We start from the raw sequence: 25,035 nt of genomic DNA, 5'->3' as shown, positions 1-25,035 counted from the left end.
CAACATGTTTGAGGTAAGAATTTTAAATGCTTCGCCCTCATTTCTGGGCCCCAGAAGCCAATCAGCTTTTAGTGGATGTATGCGGAAGTGAGAATATTTGCCGGCTGACAGTAAAACCGCCAAGCTCACAAAATAACAAAGGAAATCAAGAAAGTTTGATTTCAAAACAAATGTGTACATCTTTGCTTTTCCTTTGTGTAATCAGTCTATTTATCCTTTACCATAAACCTCAGATTCAGCATATCTTCAAAAGGAAGCTCCAATCATAGATTAAATATATTAACAACTGAAGCACACTTGGGTAAAATAAATAAAGTTAAAGTTTCTCTTACTTTGAAAGTTCACAACGGAAGTAACTTCTAAAATCCCCACTTTGTCAAAGGGACAGGTCAGGTCAGCAGCAGCAGCAGCATCTGGCCGCTCCTTTTCTCTTTAGATTACTTTTAGTTTGTCCATAAACGATGCAGTCCGACACTTTGTTGCACGTCGCTAATTTCAGCACGTTGTTCGTGTGCATGGTGCTCAAGTTCCCACAGATCTTTGTTCTGATGAGAGCCAAATCTACAACTGGAGTCAGCCTCAACAGTCTTCTTCTCGAGTTGACCGGGTATGTGGTTTATTTATTTAACCTACGTGGTATCTTTGTTTTAATTGTGAAGAGTGCAGATTGTGAGAAGGTGAACAGTGAATCACTTTCTTTTATCGTTTTCTGATGTTACCTCTTCCTGTACCTCACCACACCTCCAAACCTTCACAGAGTTTGGGTTATTGGTCATTACACACTGCGTTTTGAAACACATACCGAGTCCCTGATATATAATGCTAAATTCGTCTTTAATATAAATAAGCACTTACCTTTATTCTTCATAAAACGATGAACATCTTCTTCTCTCTCAACCTGTGCTCCCTCACTGTTTGCCTTTAGTGGGGGAGTGATGGGAAGTGCACATTTCTACAGAGTGATTTATTTGGGGCCAGTAGAGGATTAGGAGCTAGTTTCTCTCAGAGATTAAGTTTAAAATAGGACACAGCTGCTCCCTCATAAAAAAATATTACAAAATAAAACAATCCCTTTGTGTCAGAATGAATCTAAACTATTGTATGTTTGGTACGGAGTTGAGAATCATGAATGCATTGTTGAGGTCAATGAGGTTCTCCAGTATGTCCATGTGTGATATCTGTTAACATTTAAAACTCTAAATACATCTGCCATCATATTTAAAAGCAGTAGACTATAAACCAGTAGTAAAACCAGTAGACTATAAACCAGTAGTTAAACCAGTACACTATAAACCAGTAGTTAAACCAGTAGACTATAAACCAGTAGTAAAAGCAGTAGACTATAAACCAGTAGTAAAACCAGTAGACTATAAAGCAGTAGACTATAAACCAGTAGTAAAACCAGTAGACTATAAACCAGTAGACTATAAAGCAGTAGACTATAAAGCAGTAGTAAATCCAGTAGACTATAAACCAGTAGTAAAACCAGTAGACTATAAACCAGTAGACTATAAAGCAGTAGACTATAAACCAGTAGTAAAACCAGTAGACTATAAAGCAGTAGACTATAAACCAGTAGTAAAACCAGTAGACTATAAACCAGTAGTAAAACCAGTAGACTATAAACCAGTAGTTAAACCAGTAGACTATAAACCAGTAGTAAAACCAGTAGACTATAAAGCAGTAGACTATAAACCAGTAGTAAAACCAGTAGACTATAAACCAGTAGTTAAACCAGTAGACTATAAACCAGTAGTTAAACCAGTAGACTATAAACCAGTAGACTATAAACCAGTAGACTATAAAGCAGTAGTAAATCCAGTAGACTATAAACCAGTAGACTATAAACCAGTAGACTATAAAGCAGTAGTAAATCCAGTAGACTATAAACCAGTAGTCTATAAAGCAGTAGACTATAAACCAGTAGACTATGAACCAGTAGACTATAAAGCAGTAGTAAATCCAGTAGACTATAAAGCAGTAGTCTATAAACCAGTAGACTATAAAGCAGTAGACTATAAACCAGTAGACTATAAAGCAGTAGTCTATAAAGCAGTAGACTATAAACCAGTAGACTATAAAGCAGTAGACTATAAAGCAGTAGACTATAAACCAGTAGACTATAAACCAGTAGACTATAAACCAGTAGACTATAAACCAGTAGACTATAAAGCAGTAAACTATAAACCAGTAGACTATAAAGCAGTAGACTATAAACCAGTAGACTATAAAGCAGTAGTACATCCAGTAGACTATAAAGCAGTAGACTATAAACCAGTAGACTATAAACCAGTAGACTATAAAGCAGTAGACTATAAAGCAGTAGACTATAAACCAGTAGACTATAAAGCAGTAGACTATAAAGCCGTAGTAAATCCAGTAGACTATAAAGCAGTAGACTATAAAGCAGTAGACTATAAACCAGTAGACTATAAAGCAGTAGTAAATCCAGTAGACTATAAACCAGTAGACTATAAACCAATTAGACTATAAAGCAGTAGACTATAAAGCAGTAGTAAATTCAGTAGTCTATAAAGCAGTAGACTATAAAGCAGTAGACTATAAACCAGTAGACTATAAACCAGTAGACTATAAAGCAGTAGTAAATCCAGTAGACTATAAACCAGTAGACTATAAACCAGTAGACTATAAAGCAGTAGTAAATCCAGTAGACTATAAACCAGTAGTCTATAAAGCAGTAGACTATAAACCAGTAGACTATGAACCAGTAGACTATAAAGCAGTAGTAAATCCAGTAGACTATAAAGCAGTAGTCTATAAACCAGTAGACTATAAACCAGTAGACTATAAACCAGTAGACTATAAAGCAGTAGTCTATAAAGCAGTAGACTATAAACCAGTAGACTATAAACCAGTAGACTATAAAGCAGTAGACTATAAAGCAGTAGACTATAAACCAGTAGACTATAAACCAGTAGACTATAAACCAGTAGACTATAAACCAGTAGACTATAAAGCAGTAAACTATAAACCAGTAGACTATAAAGCAGTAGACTATAAACCAGTAGACTATAAAGCAGTAGTACATCCAGTAGACTATAAAGCAGTAGACTATAAACCAGTAGACTATAAACCAGTAGACTATAAAGCAGTAGACTATAAACCAGTAGACTATAAACCAGTAGACTATAAAGCAGTAGACTATAAAGCCGTAGTAAATCCAGTAGACTATAAAGCAGTAGACTATAAAGCAGTAGACTATAAACCAGTAGACTATAAAGCAGTAGTAAATCCAGTAGACTATAAACCAGTAGACTATAAACCAATTAGACTATAAAGCAGTAGACTATAAAGCAGTAGTAAATTCAGTAGTCTATAAAGCAGTAGACTATAAACCAGTAGACTATAAACCAGTAGACTATAAAGCAGTAGACTATAAACCAGTAGACTATAAAGCAGTAGACTATAAAGCAGTAGTAAATCCAGTAGACTATAAACCAGTAGACTATAAAGCAGTAGTAAATCCAGTAGACTATAAACCAGTAGACTATAAACCAGTAGACTATAAACCAGTAGTAAATCCAGTAGACTATAAACCAGTAGTCTATAAAGCAGTAGACTATAAACCAGTAGACTATAAAGCAGTAGTAAATCCAGTAGACTATAAAGCAGTAGTCTATAAAGCAGTAGACTATAAAGCAGTAGACTATAAACCAGTAGACTATAAAGCAGTAGTCTATAAAGCAGTAGACTATAAACCAGTAGACTATAAAGCAGTAGACTATAAAGCAGTAGACTATAAAGCAGTAGACTATAAACCAGTAGACTATAAACCAGTAGACTATAAACCAGTAGACTATAAAGCAGTAGACTATAAAGCAGTAGACTATAAACCAGTAGACTATAAAGCAGTAGACTATAAAGCAGTAGTAAATCCAGTAGACTATAAAGCAGTAGACTATAAAGCAGTAGACTATAAACCAGTAGACTATAAAGCAGTAGACTATAAAGCAGTAGTAAATCCAGTAGACTATAAACCAGTAGACTATAAAGCAGTAGACTATAAACCAGTAGACTATAAAGCAGTAAACTATAAACCAGTAGACTATAAAGCAGTAGACTATAAACCAGTAGACTATAAAGCAGTAGTAAATCCAGTAGACTATAAAGCAGTAGACTATAAACCAGTAGACTATAAAGCAGCAGACTATAAAGCAGTAGACTATAAACCAGTAGACTATAAAGCAGTAGACTATAAACCAGTAGACTATAAAGCAGTAGTAAATCCAGTAGACTATAAAGCAGTAGACTATAAACCAGTAGACTATAAACCAGTAGACTATAAACCAGTAGACTATAAAGCAGTAGACTATAAACCAGTAGACTATAAACCAGTAGACTATAAAGCAGTAGACTATAAAGCCGTAGTAAATCCAGTAGACTATAAACCAGTAGACTATAAAGCAGTAGACTATAAACCAGTAGACTATAAAGCAGTAGACTATAAACCAGTAGACTATAAAGAAGTAGACTATAAAGCAGTAGACTATAAAGCAGTAGACTATAAACCAGTAGACTATAAACCAGTAGACTATAAAGCAGTAGACTATAAACCAATTAGACTATAAAGCAGTAGACTATAAAGCAGTAGACTATAAACCAATTAGACTATAAAGCAGTAGACTATAAAGCAGTAGTAAATCCAGTAGACTATAAAGCAGTAGACTATAAAGCAGTAGACTATAAACCAGTAGACTATAAACCAATTAGACTATAAAGCAGTAGACTATAAAGCAGTAGTAAATCCAGTAGACTATAAAGCAGTAGACTATAAAGCAGTAGACTATAAAGCAGTAGTAAATCCAGTAGACTATAAAGCAGTAGACTATAAAGCAGTAGTAAATCCAGTAGACTATAAACCAGTAGACTATAAAGCAGTAGTAAATCCAGTAGACTATAAACCCGTAGACTATAAACCAGTAGACTATAAACCAGTAGACTATAAAGCAGTAGACTATAAAGCAGTAGTAAATCCAGTAGACTATAAACCAGTAGTCTATAAAGCAGTAGACTATAAACCAGTAGACTATAAACCAGTAGACTATAAAGCAGTAGACTATAAAGCAGTAGTAAATCCAGTAGACTATAAAGCAGTAGACTATAAAGCAGTAGACTATAAAGCAGTAGTAAATCCAGTAGACTATAAAGCAGTAGACTATAAAGCAGTAGTAAATCCAGTAGACTATAAACCAGTAGACTATAAAGCAGTAGTAAATCCAGTAGACTATAAACCCGTAGACTATAAACCAGTAGACTATAAACCAGTAGACTATAAAGCAGTAGACTATAAAGCAGTAGTAAATCCAGTAGACTATAAACCAGTAGTCTATAAAGCAGTAGACTATAAACCAGTAGACTATAAACCAGTAGTCTATAAAGCAGTAGACTATAAACCAGTAGACTATAAACCAGTAGACTATAAAGCAGTAGTAAATCCAGTAGACTATAATGCAGTAGTCTATAAACCAGTAGACTATAAAGCAGTAGACTATAAAGCAGTAGACTATAAACCAGTAGACTATAAACCAGTAGTCTATAAAGCAGTAGACTATAAACCAGTAGACTATAAACCAGTAGACTATAAAGCAGTAGTAAATCCAGTAGACTATAATGCAGTAGTCTATAAACCAGTAGACTATAAAGCAGTAGACTATAAACCAGTAGACTATAAAGCAGTAGTCTATAAAGCAGTAGACTATAAACCAGTAGACTATAAACCAGTAGTCTATAAACCAGTAGACTATAAAGCAGTAGACTATAAACCAGTAGACTATAAAGCAGTAGTCTATAAAGCAGTAGACTATAAACCAGTAGACTATAAACCAGTAGTCTATAAAGCAGTAGTCTATAAAGCAGTAGTCTATAAACCAGTAGACTATAAACCAGTAGACTATAAACCAGTAGTCTATAAAGCAGTAGACTATAAAGCAGTAGTCTATAAAGCAGTAGACTATAAACCAGTAGACTATAAACCAGTAGACTATAAAGCAGTAGTCTATAAAGCAGTAGTCTATAAATCCAGTAGACTATAAACCAGTAGACTATAAACCAGTAGTCTATAAAGCAGTAGACTATAAACCAGTAGTCTATAAAGCAGTAGTCTATAAAGCAGTAGACTATAAAGCAGTAGACTATAAACCAGTAGACTATAAAGCAGTAGACTATAAAGCAGTAGACTATAAACCAGTAGACTATAAAGCAGTAGACTATAAACCAGTAGACTATAAAGCAGTAGTCTATAAACCAGTAGACTATAAAGCAGTAGACTATAAAGCAGTAGACTATAAACCAGTAGACTATAAAGCAGTAGACTATAAAGCAGTAGACTATAAAGCAGTAGACTATAAACCAGTAGACTATAAAGCAGTAGACTATAAACCAGTAGACTATAAACCAGTAGTCTATAAAGCAGTAGACTATAAAGCAGTAGTCTATAAAGCAGTAGACTATAAACCAGTAGACTATAAACCAGTAGACTATAAAGCAGTAGTCTATAAAGCAGTAGACTATAAACCAGTAGTCTATAAAGCAGTAGTCTATAAAGCAGTAGACTATAAACCAGTAGACTATAAACCAGTAGACTATAAAGCAGTAGACTATAAAGCAGTAGACTATAAACCAGTAGACTATAAAGCAGTAGACTATAAAGCAGTAGACCATAAAGCAGTAGACTATAAACCAGTAGACTATAAAGCAGTAGACTATAAACCAGTAGACTATAAAGCAGTAGACTATAAACCAGTAGACTATAAAGCAGTAGTCTATAAACCAGTAGACTATAAACCAGTAGTCTATAAAGCAGTAGTCTATAAAGCAGTAGTCTATAAAGCAGTAGTCTATAAACCAGTAGACTATAAACCAGTAGTCTATAAAGCAGTAGTCTATAAAGCAGTAGTCTATAAACCAGTAGACTATAAACCAGTAGTCTATAAAGCAGTAGTCTATAAAGCAGTAGTCTATAAAGCAGTAGACTATAAACCAGTAGACTATAAAGCAGTAGACTATAAACCAGTAGACTATAAAGCAGTAGACTATAAACCAGTAGACTATAAACCAGTAGTCTATAAAGCAGTAGTCTATAAAGCAGTAGTCTATAAAGCAGTAGACTATAAACCAGTAGACTATAAACCAGTAGACTATAAAGCAGTAGACTATAAACCAGTAGACTATAAAGCAGTAGACTATAAAGCAGTAGACCATAAAGCAGTAGACTATAAACCAGTAGACTATAAACCAGTAGACTATAAAGCAGTAGTCTATAAACCAGTAGACTATAAAGCAGTAGACTATAAAGCAGTAGACTATAAACCAGTAGACTATAAAGCAGTAGACTATAAACCAGTAGACTATAAAGCAGTAGACTATAAAGCAGTAGACTATAAAGCAGTAGACTATAAAGCAGTAGACTATAAACCAGTAGACTATAAAGCAGTAGACTATAAACCAGTAGACTATAAACCAGTAGACTATAAAGCAGTAGACTATAAACCAGTAGACTATAAAGCAGTAGTAAATCCAGTAGACTATAAAGCAGTAGACTATAAACCAGTAGACTATAAAGCAGTAGACTATAAAGCAGTAGTCTATAAACCAGTAGACTATAAACCAGTAGACTATAAAGCAGTAGACTATAAACCAGTAGACTATAAACCAGTAGACTATAAAGCAGTAGTCTATAAACCAGTAGACTATAAAGCAGTAGTCTATAAACCAGTAGACTATAAAGCAGTAGTAAATCCAGTAGTCTACACCTTGTCGGGCTTGCCTAACAATGTTCTTCCTTCTTTGTAGGTTTTACAAAACAGAACATTTAGTGTGGGACTGAGCTGCTCTGTGTCTGTAAGGCTGTGTGATTCCTCATGTCTCTCCTCTGTGCCTGGCAGTATCTGCATGTTTCTAAATGTCTCCACTGTGTTGGTGAACAGAAGCTGTCACCGTGCATGCTGCAGGCCCATTCTTAAAGCTGCACCGGGTCAAATGACAAAAGTAGTTTTATAGATATTACACTGGAATGAATTCAAAAGGACATATCTACTAATGAATCTTTGATGTTGCCAGCTTGTCACATGAGGGGTTTATCGTCGACCTCATATCAGAGCGTCCAGTAGTTTTGATTTATCTGTAACATGTGATCTCTTCAACAGTGGCTGAAATAAATGACTTTTAATAAATGACTTCCACGCTGTCTGAGATCAAAAACCAGCCGAACATGACCAATCCTATGTGCCTGTAAAAATATGTTTTTGTACACTGTGCATCTGATGATGTAACAAATCAGTTCAGACAGAACTTGATAAAGTGATTTAATGTTCCTTGTAGGTGTCAAATCTGTCTCCTCAGCTGCAGTCAAAGGGAGAGATAATGTTCCCTTCTTCTTTCAGCCCAGGAGATTTCAAAGAAATTAAAATGCTGCCTCTGCCAGCCATTAAACACCAGAATATCTCATAACTTAATTTAATACTTTACAGTCCATAATGCCCTGTGCAGCTTTAACGTGATCTGGTTAGGATGGTTTATCGTCATGACAACTCCACCTTGCGTAAGTTTGTGTGCCATCACCATGCCTGTACATAGAAAACCTTCACAGAGGTGACAGTCTGTAAAGCCTGTACCTTTAATCATCCATCTGCATGTTAGCTTGATGAACAGGATCTGCTGCCAAGTTAATTTCATTAAAGTGAAATGATCATAAAACACTGTGATATGTTCAGTGTGATGTGGCATAAAAACAGAAAACTCTTCTCAATACATTAGACTTTGAATGTTCTTAGTACATCATGTGTTAGCTTTGTTATCGTTGCTTTGATTTTATTCTTAACATTCCTGTATAGTAACCTTCATGAAACCTCCTGTTTTACAGGTTCATTGTTTTTGTAACTTATCAGATGTACTATGACTACCCACCTCCTACATACCTGGAATATCCCATTCTCATTGCTCAAGGTGAGTTGTATTTACTTTAAGACACACAGATTTTAGGATCAATCAGAATACAAAATGTGAAGAGCCATTCAAAACAGGATGTATTCATTTCAGGGTCTAACAATAGTTTTTTAAGATGTGCGTTTACCATTTTGCCGGTGAAGGTGGCAAAATGTTGGCTGTATATGAGAAGTGGAAATAACACTTTGGTTTTAAAAGTGAGTCCAATAGGAAAGTGCCTTAAACCTGCATTCTTTTTCCTGGCCAGCAGGGGGCAACTCTAAATATAAAAATGTCCAACTGTATTAGCCAAGATGAACAAAATAACAATACTTCTTCATTGATGATTTATTTTTCTGTAAAAATCTTCCTCATGAGTTTATGGTCTGAACTGCCATTATTTTTGCTCATTTCATAAATTATTGCCAAATTTAGAGTACTACACATTGCATACTCTGTGTGTGGCCCTACCTTGTGTTACAGACGTAGGAAAAGGTGTCAAAATATGATTCAGATTTACATTTTTTATTGTCCACAAGGGGAAATTTGTGTTGCAACAGGAGCACACAGAAGACAAGAAACACAAGGACAACATCACCATAAAAACTTAAACCAAAACGAATTTGATATTTGATATTTCCTGGCTCAAAGTAACAAGACTGCGACAGCTAACATGCAAAGGCTTAGGCTTGAAATCGGCTGTCACAAGATAGTGGATGATGTCACGGTGGCTTCAGTCTGTGGTCATAACTCATCATGTGAGAGAAAAGCTGAACCTCGATATGAGAAATGTATGGTTTAATGTCATTATGACAGAGGTCTCACAGAAAACCAATAAACCATCCACATGTAGTGTCTCTGATGGAAACAGATGACCTGACATGGATCTCCACTGAGAGGGGCATTTAGTCATCTATGCCCTTTCATTGGTTCTCCATCAATAACCTCCAAATGTATCAACAACAGACCTTCATACTTTCTACTGGACTTTAGTTTCCAGACCAACATGTGACCATGCTGACAGCTCAGTAATGGACAGAAACAATAATAACTTCTTAAAGGTAGAAAACTCCTAATGGATATGTGTTTGAGTTCTGTAAAAGCAGAACTATCAGCTTCTGTTTGAGCTTTATATGTGATTTTTCACACTTAAACGTAATATAAATCAAGTATATCCTCTGAAAAGAACTCTGTGAGTCATGATTGTCTACAATGGGTGTAACACCCGAGTCCCACTGTCTGTGATGTTTTCAGAGTTTTCAGAGTCCTATCTTCAGTTTGTTTACATCGCCCGGACGGCCGGCTGACTCCTCCCCTCACGTATAAAAGTTGTTTAATTGAGGGACTAGAGAAAAGAAGAATAACATACTGTACTCACTGCTTAACTGTGTTTCTAGATCACGCTCATTTCAGGTAAACTTACATGCAGTGTGAAGATACGAGCATAATAAAGATCGCTAGCATTAGCATGCTAACACAACAATGCAGCGCGAGTTGTTTTGGTTTCATGCTGGTGCTCAAGGGCGACATCTGCTGGATCAAAAAATCACATATAAAGCCTTTAATGAGACAGTCAAAAGTTATAGCTGTGCCTCTTGGATTGAAAATCAGTCCTCATGTCGCCTGCAGCTCATTGATCAGGTGTGATTTATATTCTGCCATGTGTCCTCAGATGTCATTCTCCTGCTGCTGATCCTTCATTACAACGGCAGCCTGCGGCAGAGCCTCATCTATACCTTGGTGTATCCTTTCATCACTTTCAGTTCACCCTGCATGTGGAAGTGTTCCTTCAGAGCTGAAGAGAAGCAACGACCCATTGCACTTTAGTAGATGCCTTTTCATGCAGTGTCACTTATTTGTTGCCTTAACAGAATGTTCAGGTTTGTCGGAGGTTGGAGACTCCTCACTGTGGACAAGTGGATCATAGATTTGGCCATGGTAAAAAAAAAAAAAAAAAGTTAAACTCAGTGAGTCATGAATGAAAAAGGTGGCATGTCATCAGTCAAGTGAAATGAGTTTTAGACTTGAATGTAAAAGCTGTCCAGACCTCATTGCACCTCATGTACCTGAGGAAGTCACTCAGACCTTATATGTGTCAAATAGGTTTCTTGGTTAATGGATTGAATGTGTCTGAAGGCCTTTTTGCATATAAAAAGGTGCAAGCTGCTTTTCCTTTTAGAGGTAAAGTTTTGCAGGCCACATAAAGGGTTAGAAACTTTTCCCTTTTTTGAAAGGTTTATTCTGGGGCTTTTTATGGCTACATTTTAGAGATAGGAGAGTGGAAATCGGGGAGAGAGAGAGTGGGGGGATAACATGTGGGAAAGAAGCCACAGGTCAGATTCAAACCCGGGCCATCCGCTTGGAGGACTATAGCCTCTGTACATGGGGTGCGCCACCCAAACTTCCTTTTTAAAATAAAGCTGAATTATAGTTTCTGATGTTGTGTGAACATGCAGAAACCCTGTAGACTAAATCTGTTTCCATGGATTTTCTTCTCAGAGTCTGTGCACATTCATCAGTGCAGCCAGTAAACTGACACAGCTGCAATGCCTGTGGAGGTCAAAGGACGCTGGACAGGTCAGTGCCCTCTCCTGGGCCTTGGCTACCTACACTTGTGCAGGTAAGTGCACGCACAGTAGTCGTCTATATGTCTCATTCTTACCAGTTTCTTCATGTTCTTTATCTAAACAGAAACGTCATGTAATCCCATGACCGTGTTGTATTTCTCAACTCATGGTGTCTCAGCTGCCTTTTACTCATAACTTAAATCTTAATGTGAAAATGCACGAGGGACACAAAAAGCCAACTAACTGCTGCTGTTTGTTGGTGGGTGTGTGGCATACAGAGGGTTTCTACGTCTAACCCTGAAAAGTGCTGAACATAAGGATAATAACAGAAACTGCAGCTTCAAAGAACTCTCAGGCAGGAAGAAGCTTAAAAGCTACTGAGACGAGGCACATACAAAGTGTGTGAGTGATAAATCTGTTCAGTCGAAGACACCTTTGAAGTGTCCTTATCCACATTTAAACATTAAGAAGTAAGTGGTATCAGTTTGTAAAGCGAGCTTTAGTTAGAAAGTGGCAGGTCTGGAATATGTCTGTTTCATGTCAGGACATTGAGGGCACGGTCACACTGGCCATCCGTACCGTGCCCAAGCACGCTTCAACCCTAAAGTCCAGTTCGTTTGACCAGTGTGACCGCTCCGTGTCATGCTCAGGCACGGTACACTTCCTTGGCTTTGGCACACTTCAGAGAGGTGTGCTTCAGCACGGTACACTTCATACACGAGTACAAGCATGCAGGTACACAACGCTGACAGCCTTCATTATGGAGAAATCCAGAGTTTCATGTCTGTATTAAGATTAAGATTTACGTTCATTGATCCCCGCAAGGGGAAATTTCAGTTTTTACACTCTGTAGTCATGCAACACACACATAGGCTGAAGTATACACACACATGCACACAAACAGGATCCTATGGACATGCACTAACGGAGAGATGTCAGAGTGACGGAGCTCCTGAGCTGGTGGTGGGGAGGGGGTTTGGTGCCTTGCTCAAGGGCACCTCGGCAGTGCTCAGGAGGTGATCTGGCAGCTACCTCTCCAGCTACCAGATACATATTTGGTCCGTCGGGACTTGAACCGGCGACCCTCCAGTTCTCAACCCAAGTCCCTACAGACTGAGCTACTGCGCCAATGTATCTGACTAACATGACACAATATAAGACACAAAGTAGCTGTCATGTTCTCTGTGTTTTTCTCTGATGTGCAATCGCAGACTCGGCCGCGGTCTCTCTCTCTCTCTCTCTCTCTCGTCCGCCTGTTTGTAAACTGAGCACACTTCATAATAACATAAAGCGTGCATGTGTTGTATTAAGACATTATGTACAAGAGGTCCTGTGCAGTTTGACCGCGGGCTGTGCCGGCCAGCGTGGGAATGGCACAGCGGGGCGGCAATCGTGCTTGAGTAAGGCACGGTACAGATAGCCAGTGTGACCGCGCACTAAAACCTTTAATGGTGGTAAAAAAAAAAAAAAAAGATAATTCTCATACCATTCCATTCTCATAAACTCATACCAAATATGAAGAGTAGTCTTGAACACTACCTCTTTTTATTTCTTAGAAATAACTTTTTACTGTTGTTGTTTTTTTTAATCTATGACTATTTATTAAACTTATGTGTATTTAAATCTTTTTACTTACTGTTTTTTTTCACACTTTCTCTGAACTTTTTTATATTGTGTTCGTGTGTACATGTACTGTATTTTCATGTCTGCATGTGCACAGGATTATTTTTTTGACCTGTGTGTACATGTACTTGGACATTTGATGTCTGGTTTGTGTGAATGGTGTATGCATTCTGTAGATATTGTGTATTTCTTATCTGCACACACATAGTATTTTTTGTGTGAAGCACTTTGAGTAGATACAAGGGGTGAAAACAATCTGATCTCTGCTTAGTATCCTTTTATCTGTCAAACCCTCATGCTTTGAACTCTTCTTAACATCGGGAATGTTTAACCAATCTGTCCTCCCTAAAGTACTGTTACTTTCAGCTCATGAATATCTTGCTATTTACTCTACTCCTAATTTAATACATGAGGAATAACGCTTCATTCATAAAATATGAGATGCTCTGTTGGATAATGAGGATGTCATTAACGCAGCTTTCTCTTTGTTTCAGTGCGGATTTACACCACCACAGTAACGACTGGAGACATGCAGGGTGAGTCGCACACAATTCCAAATCCAATTGTCAAACTGATCCCAATGATCCTATGTTACAAATTTTGTTTTTGAAAAATTTGCCTTGGAAATCAAATTTAGAAATATCTTTGTCATGTTTTTATGCCTATAAGGAAGACATGTTCCATAAAATAAAATATAATAGAAGCAGTTATCTTAGTGTCTTAGTTTATAAAAATAAAAATTCATTTTCCATTTTCAAAGCCGCCAACATGTCCTACATAAGAGCAAGACTTAAGGGACGCAGACCATTTGTTTTGTAGACATTTTAAAACTTTGTTATTGATCTGCAAGTTCTATGTGTGTTTGAAATGTATCATTGCATTTATCCTTTTTTCTTTTCTTCATGGTTGTTCTGTGTGTACTCATTGTCATTTTCTACAGCAGTCAGGGAGCTAAAAAGTCACTTTTTAGATCCAATAAAATGGTGATAAAGTCATGAGTTCAGACACTTTGTAAAGCGCTTTTTTGTAAAGCGTCTCAAAATAACACTTGTTATGAATTGACACTATACAAATAGAGATTGATTGATTTTGTATATCTTGGTAGTTGTTCTGTTTGTTTACGGCTGATTTGGATGTCCTTGTAGCTATCTTACGTAAACGTATTATCATATGCATCTCCTCCTAGTTATTTCATATATATACTTGTGTTCCATTAGCATCTCTTTATATCTGTCATACGTATTTTCTTACTCCATTTTCATGTCTTTGTAGATCTGATAATAGTCATAGTATGTGGTTAATGCATGGTAACAGGTCCAAATATGTGCTTTTCTTTTTTCTTTTTTCAAGTGAAGAAGCTACAGTTTGTGCAGATGAGAAAAATCAATAAATTGATGTAGATTAAACTGTTAACAAACATAAACCTCAAAGGGACATTCACTGAAGTCCTTTTAACGCTCAAATCGTCAAGTCATCAGCTTGAAAAGTAAAAAAACAGCATCTTTATATCAGATGTGAATTACTGTTTATCTAATAAAGTCTCTCTTCTGTCTCAGTTCTGGTGCGCTTCATCGCCATGACGTTGCTCAACCTGTGGGTGCTGCTCACCGTGCTCTACTACCAGAGGAACAGCAGCAGGACCAAGAAAGATGAATAAGCCTGAAGGTTGGATCCTGACGCCGACCGACAGCTCTGTGTCTTCCAGCTTTGCTCGCCAGAGAGATAACTTGGTTTACTCTCGATCAAACACAAACGATGAACAAGAACGGTTGTGAGCAGCTTTTGTTTTATGACCCATAAAACGTGCTTTTTATAATGTTTTTACCTCAGTGTTAAACCCACACATTTCCATCTATTTTATAACATTCCAGTGAGTAGAAATCTGCCTGTCTTTCATACTGTGTGAGAAACTGTAGAGTTTATGATAAAGCCAGCACAAGCCAATGTTCCTCCTCAGGATGAGAAATACTGTATTTGAAAAGATTTTTATAAGTGTAAAGTTCTTTTGTGAATTATTTTAATAAAGCAAACATTCTACCTTCAAACAGCGTGATAGGTTCATTAAAAAAAAAATCAGCCAGAAACTTGCACCTTTACAGAAGAAGATCCAAACACTTCAATTAAAAGAGCGAACAGAAACCCTCCAAAAGCAAAAAGGCACATCCATGTCTTTATTGTTGAAGTAGTTATAATCATAGAGCTGTTTGGTAGCAAACATGCAATCTGGATGTAAAGCCCTTAAATACAAAGTGGACAAGGCTGTATAAATAATATAATGTGCACTGTATGGCATGTAAAATATATACTGTGTATATTATATGTATAAAACATGCTTCTTGGTTAAAGGAGAGCACTCAGTACACACACACACTTACAAACACAGACACACACACACACACACGTTCACACAGTTACTCTCCTCCTGCTATATGAGCCTCATACACACAACCATGTGCCCAAACGCAGTCTGGTTCCTTTTTAATACAAAAATATCAGGACAAACACTTTTAGAAAAAACGCTCAATGGAATAGTGCTGCTCAGTATATCGATTTATGGGCTATGATTGCATACCTTCATCGTCTCTGCTTCTTATTCTTGGTTCAATTGCCCTCATTTCATCGTCAGGAATGACTCAAACTTGGAAAAGGGAGAGGACCCTAACAGCTAACAGCACTGAAGTGTGAGGCCTGAAAAGGCAAACACATGCAAGCTCACTCAGAGTAAGTTGGTGATTTAAAGGGGGGCTTCAGTCAAGTATATTTGGATAGAATAATACAATGCCTGTGTGTCGTCTCTGGTAAAGCCCAGATGTACATTCAAACAAACAAAAAGGAGCAGAGCTCGGATCAGAAAAGCATTAACGGTGCACCCCTTGAATTCGGTAAACATTAACCCTCGTATCTGACAGTGCAGGTTTGAAAGATCATGGGATTGGGGGGGGGGGGATCTCATGTCATCTAATGCCGTTCAGAGCAGAGTTCTGTTCACTTGTAAAAAACATTTTTATTCTGCATACGACGGTGAACCGATGATTCAGAGCGTGCCTGAGTCAGAAATCTGAATAAGAGGCACTGGAGGCTTTATTTGCTCAAATCCTGGAGGAACCTGACACTCTTCCACCCTGCTGACTTTTCCCGAGAATTCGCAGCTCGTTTCGCTTCAGTACCTAAATTCAGGTTTCTGTGACCCATGTAGTTGCACATCTGAAAGCAGAAGTTTTCTAAGCAAGAAGCTACAATCAATACGTTTAAAAGTCTGGGTAAGTTTCAGATATCAACATCAGCTGCATTCAGCTAAAAGCGCAAACAAATGTACTATCTTCGAATGTAGTGTTCCCCTAATAAACCCTTCATACTGGTCACAAGTATTAAAACACACAAAATGTCTTTGTTTATTTGGCCACAAGAATCCCCCCAAAGTGTGAGGAAGAGTGTTCATGTTGGGTCCTTCAGTCAGAGAGTCTTGGTGAGAAGTGTTGAGGTAAGTGTATCCCCTTCCTGCCAGCCCTGGTCGGGTTCATAAGAGCTCTTCCTCTTCTGCTCCGTGCGAGCGGGGAACGATCTACTCCAGATCCACAGAGACACATAATTGCTTTAGTCAAGGGCCCAAGAGAAGACTCGGGCTAATAAGCTTACAAGTCATCCAGCTGGTTGAAGAGACTGTAGGTGAGTTTGATAGCTGGGAGGGGAGGTCGACTGAAGGGGATATAAACACATTTTGTAACTCTCACAGACTGCAGCACGACAGGGTGGGTGGGGGGTTGTGTGGGGGAAAGCAATGTGGAGTTCAGTGTGCTGATCTGCAAACAGAGCTTTGTATACTGTCTTTGAATGAGGAGGAAACATCCCCCCGACAACCAACGCCTCCTCGACGATGCACCACACTCCCCAGCAAGGTTAACTGGGAAAAGAAAACAGATGAAAAGTGTTAGTTTAATACCTGAGCTATGTCCAGAGAAATACATAACATCAAGGCTTCAGGGGATTTCACTAAATGCTATCCAGAGAATCCTGCAAAAATCACTTGTACCTACTTATTCCACAACATGACCTTCATCAAGAAAAGTTCATCAATGACTCTTAGTCAAAACTCTACCTGCCCATCTTTAAAACTAATGAACTGTTTGGAACTTTTTTTAAATAATATTAGCTAGTAGTATTTTTTTTCCATAGAACATGTATTAAATATATGGTTGGATTGGCTTATTAGTAGGGCCTGACCGATATGGATTTAAGGAGCCGATACAGATATCGATATTGGGGCGATATTGGAGATATGATATATCGCCCGATATTTTTATTAGATCTATGTTCCATCTGTAGAGATACATAGATATGGACATACACACAGAAATGTGGAGCAGTACTCTCTCGTACTCTCTCTCTCTCTCTCACTGTCTCTCTCTACCTGCCTAATATAATAATAAGCTTGTCTGTTCTCTGGTGGACAATCAACCCAATAAACACCGTCACTAAATTACAGCAATTATGTCTCTGAGTGCTGCAACTATTATGAGTTTTTGTATGAGGCAACTTTTATAAACAAAAGCAACAAGACAAAAGTTGTTTAACACAAATCTGCATGTATACAAGTTAAATAATTACACATTTCTCCAAAAGACATCATGTAAAACCAATAAAAGCTCCTGTGAGGAAATTTAAGCAAGTTTTGAAACAGACTGAAAATAATTCTGATGCCTTTATTTGACTGACAAAGGCAAACAAGACCATCAGTGAGAAGATTGACTCTTCCTATAGAACGATTTTTAATGCCTGAATCTGCTGCTGGCGGGTAGGTGACAGACAGCCATCGCTGCACTCTGCTAAAACAGCCTATGATGACATTTCTGACTGTTAATATTGACTGTTAAAAGACAGAAGGAGGCGTAGTTTTCATCCCAACACACTACTTGCACATCTACAGGACAAGATCAGCAAAGAAATAAGATGTACTGCTTGCCTCACACGGGGCACCACAATTAACTCATCCTCACAGGAGCTTTAAGTGAGTAAACTTTCTATTCTTATCCATGACATATTGTATCTGCTTTCATTTAAAAACACCCAGCGGTGAAGTGATCCAAGCTTTTACATGAGCCACCATATGTTTCCCCCAACAAACGCATGCACTTGGAGCATCATAAGTGATCACCGCTATCACCACAGACTGACAACCAGGACTGTGTCTGAACATTTTGTAAACAAACAGAAAAACAGACATTCAGGGTTTTGGTTGTTTGCAAGGAAACAAGGAAGAAAAAGGTGGGAGGAGTCATCATTTGTACCAGTTTGCACTGTGGGATTCTTCTCGCCTCATTTTGAAGCCATTTGACCTGCGAGGGCTGAGGTAAGAAGTCATTAGGTCACGATGGGTGAGACATGTTTAAACAAGTTAAAAGGGGGATGTTATGAAAGAACGGCACCTTTAGAAAGTTAAAGCTAATATAGCCACTTTCAAAACAACATTATGGACTACATGTTATTATGGCAGCAGAGGTTTTAGCACTTCTCAGTTTTGATTCCAAGAGTCCTCTTAGAGCAAATTAAGATTCTAACTGTATAAACTGGTGGCTCGTGGAAACCCTGTTCCACTGCCACTGAAACCACAGCACTACACAGCACACACTACACTCAGTGTTACCATACAGGCTCATCAGAAATGAATAGAGGAACAATCATCATCGATATCATCCAACGCCCAGTGCCAGTCCTGAAGACTGAAGTCCTCCAATCTGAAAGGGGAGATTTGTTTGGATGTGGCAAATGCGCATAAAAAAACCTGGTATCCATTAAGTCGTTTCTCCTGAGGTATGGGGTGATCTAATGCTCTCCTGATTAAAGAGCCGAGGCGTTATGTAAGGGGAGCTAAACAAGAAAACAGGCTCTCATCTTCTGCAGGCTAATCATGTATTCAGAGGGAAAAGCTCCACAGCTGCTCACGCTCTTATACCTCAAAAACCCCCCTCAGTGAAGCTGAGGCAAATTTGAAATCAAAACAGGATTATTTCTACTCTAGAAGAAGGACTCCAGCGCATAAACACAGTGATCTTTCTGTGGATTTAACACCCAAAAGGTTTCACACGGGTTGAGGATAGCAATATCAACATTGCTAGTGTAAGGATTTGTTCATTTGCAGCTGATTTTTAGCTTGAGGCTACATTTACATATATTGGAATTTGACAAATTTCAGACCAAAAGATTCCAAAAATTCAGGTGAAATATGTTTTGTTTGATCCCACCATGTTAGAAACCTGTGAATCAACTCACTACAACAACACTTCTGAGCTTCACATGGGAACACATTTTTTATTTATTTAATTAAATTCCTACAATGCTCCTATAGGAGTTCCACACTTCACTTAAAAAGCTTGATATGTTATAGTAGTATAACTAGCATCAGAATAGTCCTGTAGTACAGAAATCTTTGACAAATATTTAAAAATGTGAGTGCACAATGATGATTCAAAAAAATGCATTCGCTACATAATTGGTGGTTGGCCAGTCCAGCTTTCGTCTGTATGCAGATGGAACATTTAAAAACATATTCAGGTCTGATATCGTGGTCGCTGTGCTACCTGCTCTTGCTGGTAGGGAGCTGTCGACTGGGCCTCCTCATGGACTGGCTGGGCTGCACCTTCATGGAGGCTCGAGGCGAGGAGCGTGCAAAGAGCTCTGGCGGCGGAGGCTTCTTGGGGATCTTCTTGACCAGTCGGCTCACCCACTTCTGCTGCTCCTCCTGAGATAGAGCCAGCAGCAGCAGGTTCTTGGCCGTGGAGACGTCGTAATTCACTGATGGTGGGAGAGATATGCAGCTTTTAGTTCGGTTTACTAGCAACATTGTTACTGTTTTTTTTTTTTTCTCTTTTGCATCCTGAAGCTGCACTAAAAGGGGAGTCATATGGTTTACGATTTGGGCCCTATATTTACATACTTGGAATCTAGCTGACTTATAGGTAAAAAAGTAGCAGTAGATTTCATTATACAAAAGGAAAACAGAAGGACAGTAGTGACTGCAACGTAATCTTTCAGGGCAAATGTGTCTGATCAGAATACATTGACTGTTAATGATCGTTTGCCTTTGACAGGGCAGACTGTTATTTTTAGTGTGATAGCATTACAGAAACACTGGCCATAAAGACCTTTTGGTTAAAGAGAGTAATGATTTTTCTGTAACCAGAAACAGCTGCTAAACAGCTGTCTTCAAAGTCACCTCTCTCCATTGACAGAGAGCAGCGCCTTTGCCTGTCAGAACATTGGAGCTGCTGTCTGATGTCGACTTGACAGGTTAAGTTGGTCTTTTTGCAGGAGTTTGATGTTTTGTGGGTTGACTTAAATCCAACATAACACAAAAACAATACCAACTATATCAGTAATGCAGACTTAGAAGAGCTACTCACGTTATCTGGGTTAAAATTACTGTTTTTATATAAACACTTATGGAAGTCAAAAGAGTGATTCTACTTATAGCTTTTTCTGGTTAGATCTTATCTAAAGATGTAGACATTATTTGTCAAACAATGTTATAACAACCTGAGTAGATTTTTTTTTTGTGGTATTTGAGGATAATCCTGAAAGACTATGTTGCAGCCCTAACAGTCTATCTATAAGTTACTATACTCTTGTGTTTGAAGAGGACACAGGTTATAAATACCTGCTTTCTTCTAAGCTACACTAACAAATCGTTTAGTTTATATTTTAGTCCCTGGTTGAATACACATGAGCGTCCTACCCTTGCATGGAGCGATGATCTCCTCCTTCTTGTCCATGTGGTCTTTGTGGCACTTGATGTGGCAGCGCCGACACTCCAGAGCGGGCGGGGGCTTGAACATGTTCCACAGCGGCTTGGTGCACGCCTCACAGTTGGTGGGGAAATGGTAGAGGGTGGGGATGAACTCGTGGCCCTTGTGGCAGATGTAGCTCGATTTCTCGCCTATGGCCAGCGCCTCAGGAAACTCGGCCTCCTTCTTGCACTCGCCTTCGTTGGCATAAAGAATCTGAAAAGGTGGTTAAGAGAATGAGAATGGAGACCTGTGAGCGTGACACTCCATGAGCAAACATCATAAAATGACTAGACAAACCTGGAATATCCTGGGAATCTCTTTTGCGTCGGCGCGGTACACATCTGTTTGAGTAACAGGCCTCACATGGAACAGTTTGCTGTGTGAAGAAATAATGAAGTAAATGTTATCACAAGTCACCTGCATCTAAATTCAACAGGAAATGTCCAAAAGGAAACAATAAATAGATAAACAAAGTTAGCTGATATGATACTATTACTCAGAGGTGGAAACTTACTCTATATCCAGCACCATGTAGGGAATGGACTGCTCTTTGTCCTGCTCGCTGTTGTAGAAGAGAATCTTCTTGCTGCTCACAACAACATACTAAAGCAGCAGGACAGACATGTTAGGGTTAATGTTCAACGAGGACAGACTCTGTTTAACATGATCACAGCAGCTTTATTCTTTTATACCTTTTTCTCCCATCCAAACTTCTTGGTGTTGTTTCTCACAGGGAGAGAGAGCCAGCCCTCCAGCCGGGTTTCAGCTAGGGAGAAAGAGGGATACAAGTTCAAGTATGTAAACATAATGCTATTCTGTCAGTGTTACCATGAAAAAAATGATGTCCAACCAACAAAATACAGAGTTGCTGCACTTTCTGAATTAAAAAAAAACCTGGTTTATTTCCACAGCAAATAAATGAAACCCACATTGATCCACATTCATTAACTGTGAATCCTCACAAACTGAACTCATCTAAAAGTTCCCCTACAATTCTCTTCAATACGATGCAATACTTAATTTGTTGTCACAGCCTTGCATAGTATATATAAGCACGTAACACAGGAAGAAACACATAAAAAATGAAAGTGGCCAGACAGCATGGAAGCTTATTATGAGCTTCAATAGCCGAGGCAACAAAGCTCTTTTTTAAAGTGTGCCCTCTTCCAGGTGAGAGTCCTGGATATCCAACCTGATGGCAGGAAGGAGACGAGTGGATTGAGTGGGTGGGAGGGGTCCCGGGCTATGGTGAGTGCTCTGTGAGTCAGGGCTTTGTAGTTGAGATGTGAGAGGTGGTCAGTGGACAGACCGATGATTTCTGAAACAATCTTTTTGATGGGTTGAGGTTATTTCAGTTCACATGGACAAACATCTTTTCCATAAAGAAGCTGACGCAAAACAGTAAAAAGTTTAGCATCAAGCAGGGAGTTTGGGAATTCTTCCAAGGAAAAGAAAGAGAAAGAAAATGAAGAAAAGATGAGGAAATAAGAGATACATGAGAAATAAAAGAGGACTGGCTTAACGTTTAGCCCCAAATTATCATTTAACCTTAAAGTCACATTTCTTTATTTGCTCGTCAGAGTGTCTGAAGAAAGGACAAGATATAAGAGAATAACTGTATAACCCAGTGCTCATGTTAGGTTAACAGGAGAAAAAAAAACAGGGATGGCTTTACATTTAAAATAATCCAACGAACAGGGCACTAACCGCCTTCCTGCCTCTCAGGCAAACAAACCCAAATAAACTCAGTAATAAGCACTTTATGGCTAGGAATACTTGAACCTGACAGCTGCTCTGAACTATTTGCTATTTGTAATCGTTGCTTGGCGTTACCTGTGAGGGCATCATCAGTATCAAACTCCGGCCCGCTGCCTCCGCTGGCCATGGAGTCCATGGACTGAACGCTGAGAGTCTGCAGGTGGTTCCTCAGCTGCTCGATGTCACTGTCCTTACTGTCCAGAGCCATCTGCAGCTCGATGCGCATCTGGCTCTCATCAGCCAGTTGCTACAAAAAACAACAAGAAACAAGGTCAATTGGGGAATGATTAAACAAGACATCAGAGAGGAGTCAGACTGTGTGGCTTTTTCACTCACCGCCTGCATCTCGTTGATCTCTCTCTGGTATTTGATGATGGAGCTGTTGAGTTTCTCCTTCTCCGACCTCAGCTCCAACTGCAGCTTCCTGTTCTCCTTCTCCTTACGTCGCATGTCGGTGTCGTTACCACGGCGACTGCCTCCACCGCGGACCTCCTTCCTGTTCATGATCTCTGCCAGCTTGTTGACGGCCTGTAGACAGATGCAGTTCAGGTTTTTTTTCAGCTCGTTGTCAAGAGTTGCCAGGTTCATTACAGAGCATCAGGATCTTACAAAGAAGAGTTGTGCTCGTTCTTTAATTTCAAAAGCCTCACACATTTCTGTCTAAGTAAATGTAAGACTTAAGGCTAGATTAATCTATCAGTTTTTCACAAGTTTTATACCCACATACCTGAGTTTTCAGCGTCCTCTCTGACTGTAGCTGCTTCTCAAACACCTGCTTCATCTGGTTGATCTGCTGCTCCACGTCCTTCGACTTCTCTGATTCTTAGAAAAAATAAGAGACAACAGTTGGTAAATGGTAAATGGACTTGAGCTTGTATAGCTCTTTTCTAATCTTCAGACTACTCAAAGTTCTTTTACACTGCAGGTCACATCTACACATTCACACACTGATGGTAGAGGCTGCTGTGTAAAGTGATCATCAGAAGTAACTAATCCCATTCATACACATTCATATTCAGCGGGAGTAACTTTGGGTTAAGTATCTTGCCCAAGGACACAACTGACATGTTGCTGCAGGAGCTGGGGATCGAACCCCTGACCTACTGGTTGAGAGACGACTGACTCTACCAACTGAGCCACAGCCGCATTTTAAACATCAAACATGAAAATACATTTAAAGTATGAAGCTACATGATCCTAAAGAGTTTTATTACCTTCAGTTGCTTCCTTCAGTTTGTTGTTCAGCTCCTCCTTCTCATTGGCCAGGTTTGCGACGTCACTGGTCAGGGTTCTGTTGGCCTCCTCCAGCTGAATGAGGCAGGAAATACTTCACATTCACTATGTTGAAGGTAACTAATAGCACTCTTTATACAGTCTGCCAGCTGTCCAATCAACAGCTGATTCTCTTACCAACACATCAGATCAAGTTGTTGCCTCCATACACATCTTTTTTCAGATCATATACATGTAACAAGACATTTACTGTACGGGCGACAGTCGATGGAACTCACAGAATTGATGGTGATGTCCTTGTCGTTGAGCTCCTGACGATGACGGGCCATCATCTCCTTCAGTTCCAGCTCCTTCATTATCTTCTCCTTCTCCAGGTCTGAGTACTGCTCCTCAGCGATGGAGCGTGCCAGCTGCTCTGAGTCCGCCTTTGTCAGCGTGATCTCCAGCTGAGCTGCCAATGATTCCCTGAGAGGAAGAAAGGAAGAAATAAGAGGATTAAAAAAGCTACTAATGAAATAGAAATCATTCCCGATTTATCATTCCCGTCATAAGAACAGTTTCTTCCCCCAGGCTGTCACTCTGATGAACACTAAACAGTCACAGAGTGTCAGACCTGTTGCTGTGAATATACATATATGTATATATATATTATTTAATTTAAATTATCAATCTACACACACTTATTTATGTAAATAATGTAATCGACATCTTAATTGACCTATCTGTCACATAACTGCATTTTACTTATTATCATGTTACTTCAGCATCTTTTTGCACTATTCACCACTGCACTGTTTCATATTTAGTCATGTAAATATTAGTCTTTTCTTATTATGTTTATTGTTGATATTTAATGTTGTACCTGTACATAAGAGAGCACAGTTCACCAAAGTTAAATTCCTTGTGTGTGTAAGCATACCTGGACAATAAATCTGATTCTGATTCTGAATTCAGAAAGGTAAATAAAGATAGCATGTTTAAGAACAGCTGTTGATGTTTCCTGTATGTGCCAATATAAAAACTTCTCTGAAAACAAATATTAAAGGTAACAATGTTTGAGGTGATAAATAAATAAATGGTATCATTCTAAACTGAAGTTTAAAATACTCTAGTACTTTCTAACATCACAT

At 38.6% G+C, this 25,035-nt stretch overlaps 2 protein-coding genes across 2 annotated transcripts in view; one reads left to right on the top strand and one right to left on the bottom strand.

The window, feature by feature from the left end:
- Nucleotides 1-365: 365 nt before the first annotated feature.
- slc66a3 (solute carrier family 66 member 3) lies at nt 366-15,178 on the top strand. The gene is made up of 7 exons (XM_061063521.1): nt 366-607; nt 8,882-8,964; nt 10,616-10,685; nt 10,824-10,881; nt 11,443-11,563; nt 13,628-13,669; nt 14,690-15,178. Exons 1-7 carry the CDS (start codon nt 462-464, stop codon nt 14,788-14,790), a joined length of 621 nt encoding a protein of 206 aa, XP_060919504.1. The 5' UTR covers nt 366-461; the 3' UTR covers nt 14,791-15,178.
- A 112-nt stretch (nt 15,179-15,290) lies between these two features.
- The window catches only part of rock2a (rho-associated, coiled-coil containing protein kinase 2a), a 50,137-nt gene continuing 40,392 nt past the window's right edge, over nt 15,291-25,035 (bottom strand). Inside the window, exons 21-31 of the mRNA XM_061063551.1 lie at nt 24,184-24,423; nt 23,887-23,980; nt 23,400-23,494; nt 23,009-23,200; nt 22,748-22,919; nt 21,607-21,680; nt 21,429-21,517; nt 21,212-21,290; nt 20,863-21,127; nt 19,709-19,922; nt 15,291-17,034 (exon numbers count right to left, since the gene is read on the bottom strand). Coding sequence (XP_060919534.1) covers nt 17,031-17,034; nt 19,709-19,922; nt 20,863-21,127; nt 21,212-21,290; nt 21,429-21,517; nt 21,607-21,680; nt 22,748-22,919; nt 23,009-23,200; nt 23,400-23,494; nt 23,887-23,980; nt 24,184-24,423 — 1,518 coding nt within the window. The 3' untranslated portion in view covers nt 15,291-17,030. The remainder of the gene's footprint in view (nt 17,035-19,708; nt 19,923-20,862; nt 21,128-21,211; nt 21,291-21,428; nt 21,518-21,606; nt 21,681-22,747; nt 22,920-23,008; nt 23,201-23,399; nt 23,495-23,886; nt 23,981-24,183; nt 24,424-25,035) is intronic.

This window comes from Labrus mixtus, chromosome 18 (genome assembly GCF_963584025.1).
Source record: "Labrus mixtus chromosome 18, fLabMix1.1, whole genome shotgun sequence".
Classification (NCBI taxonomy): domain Eukaryota; kingdom Metazoa; phylum Chordata; class Actinopteri; order Labriformes; family Labridae; genus Labrus; species Labrus mixtus.
This window is presented reverse-complemented; position numbering and strand designations above follow the sequence as displayed.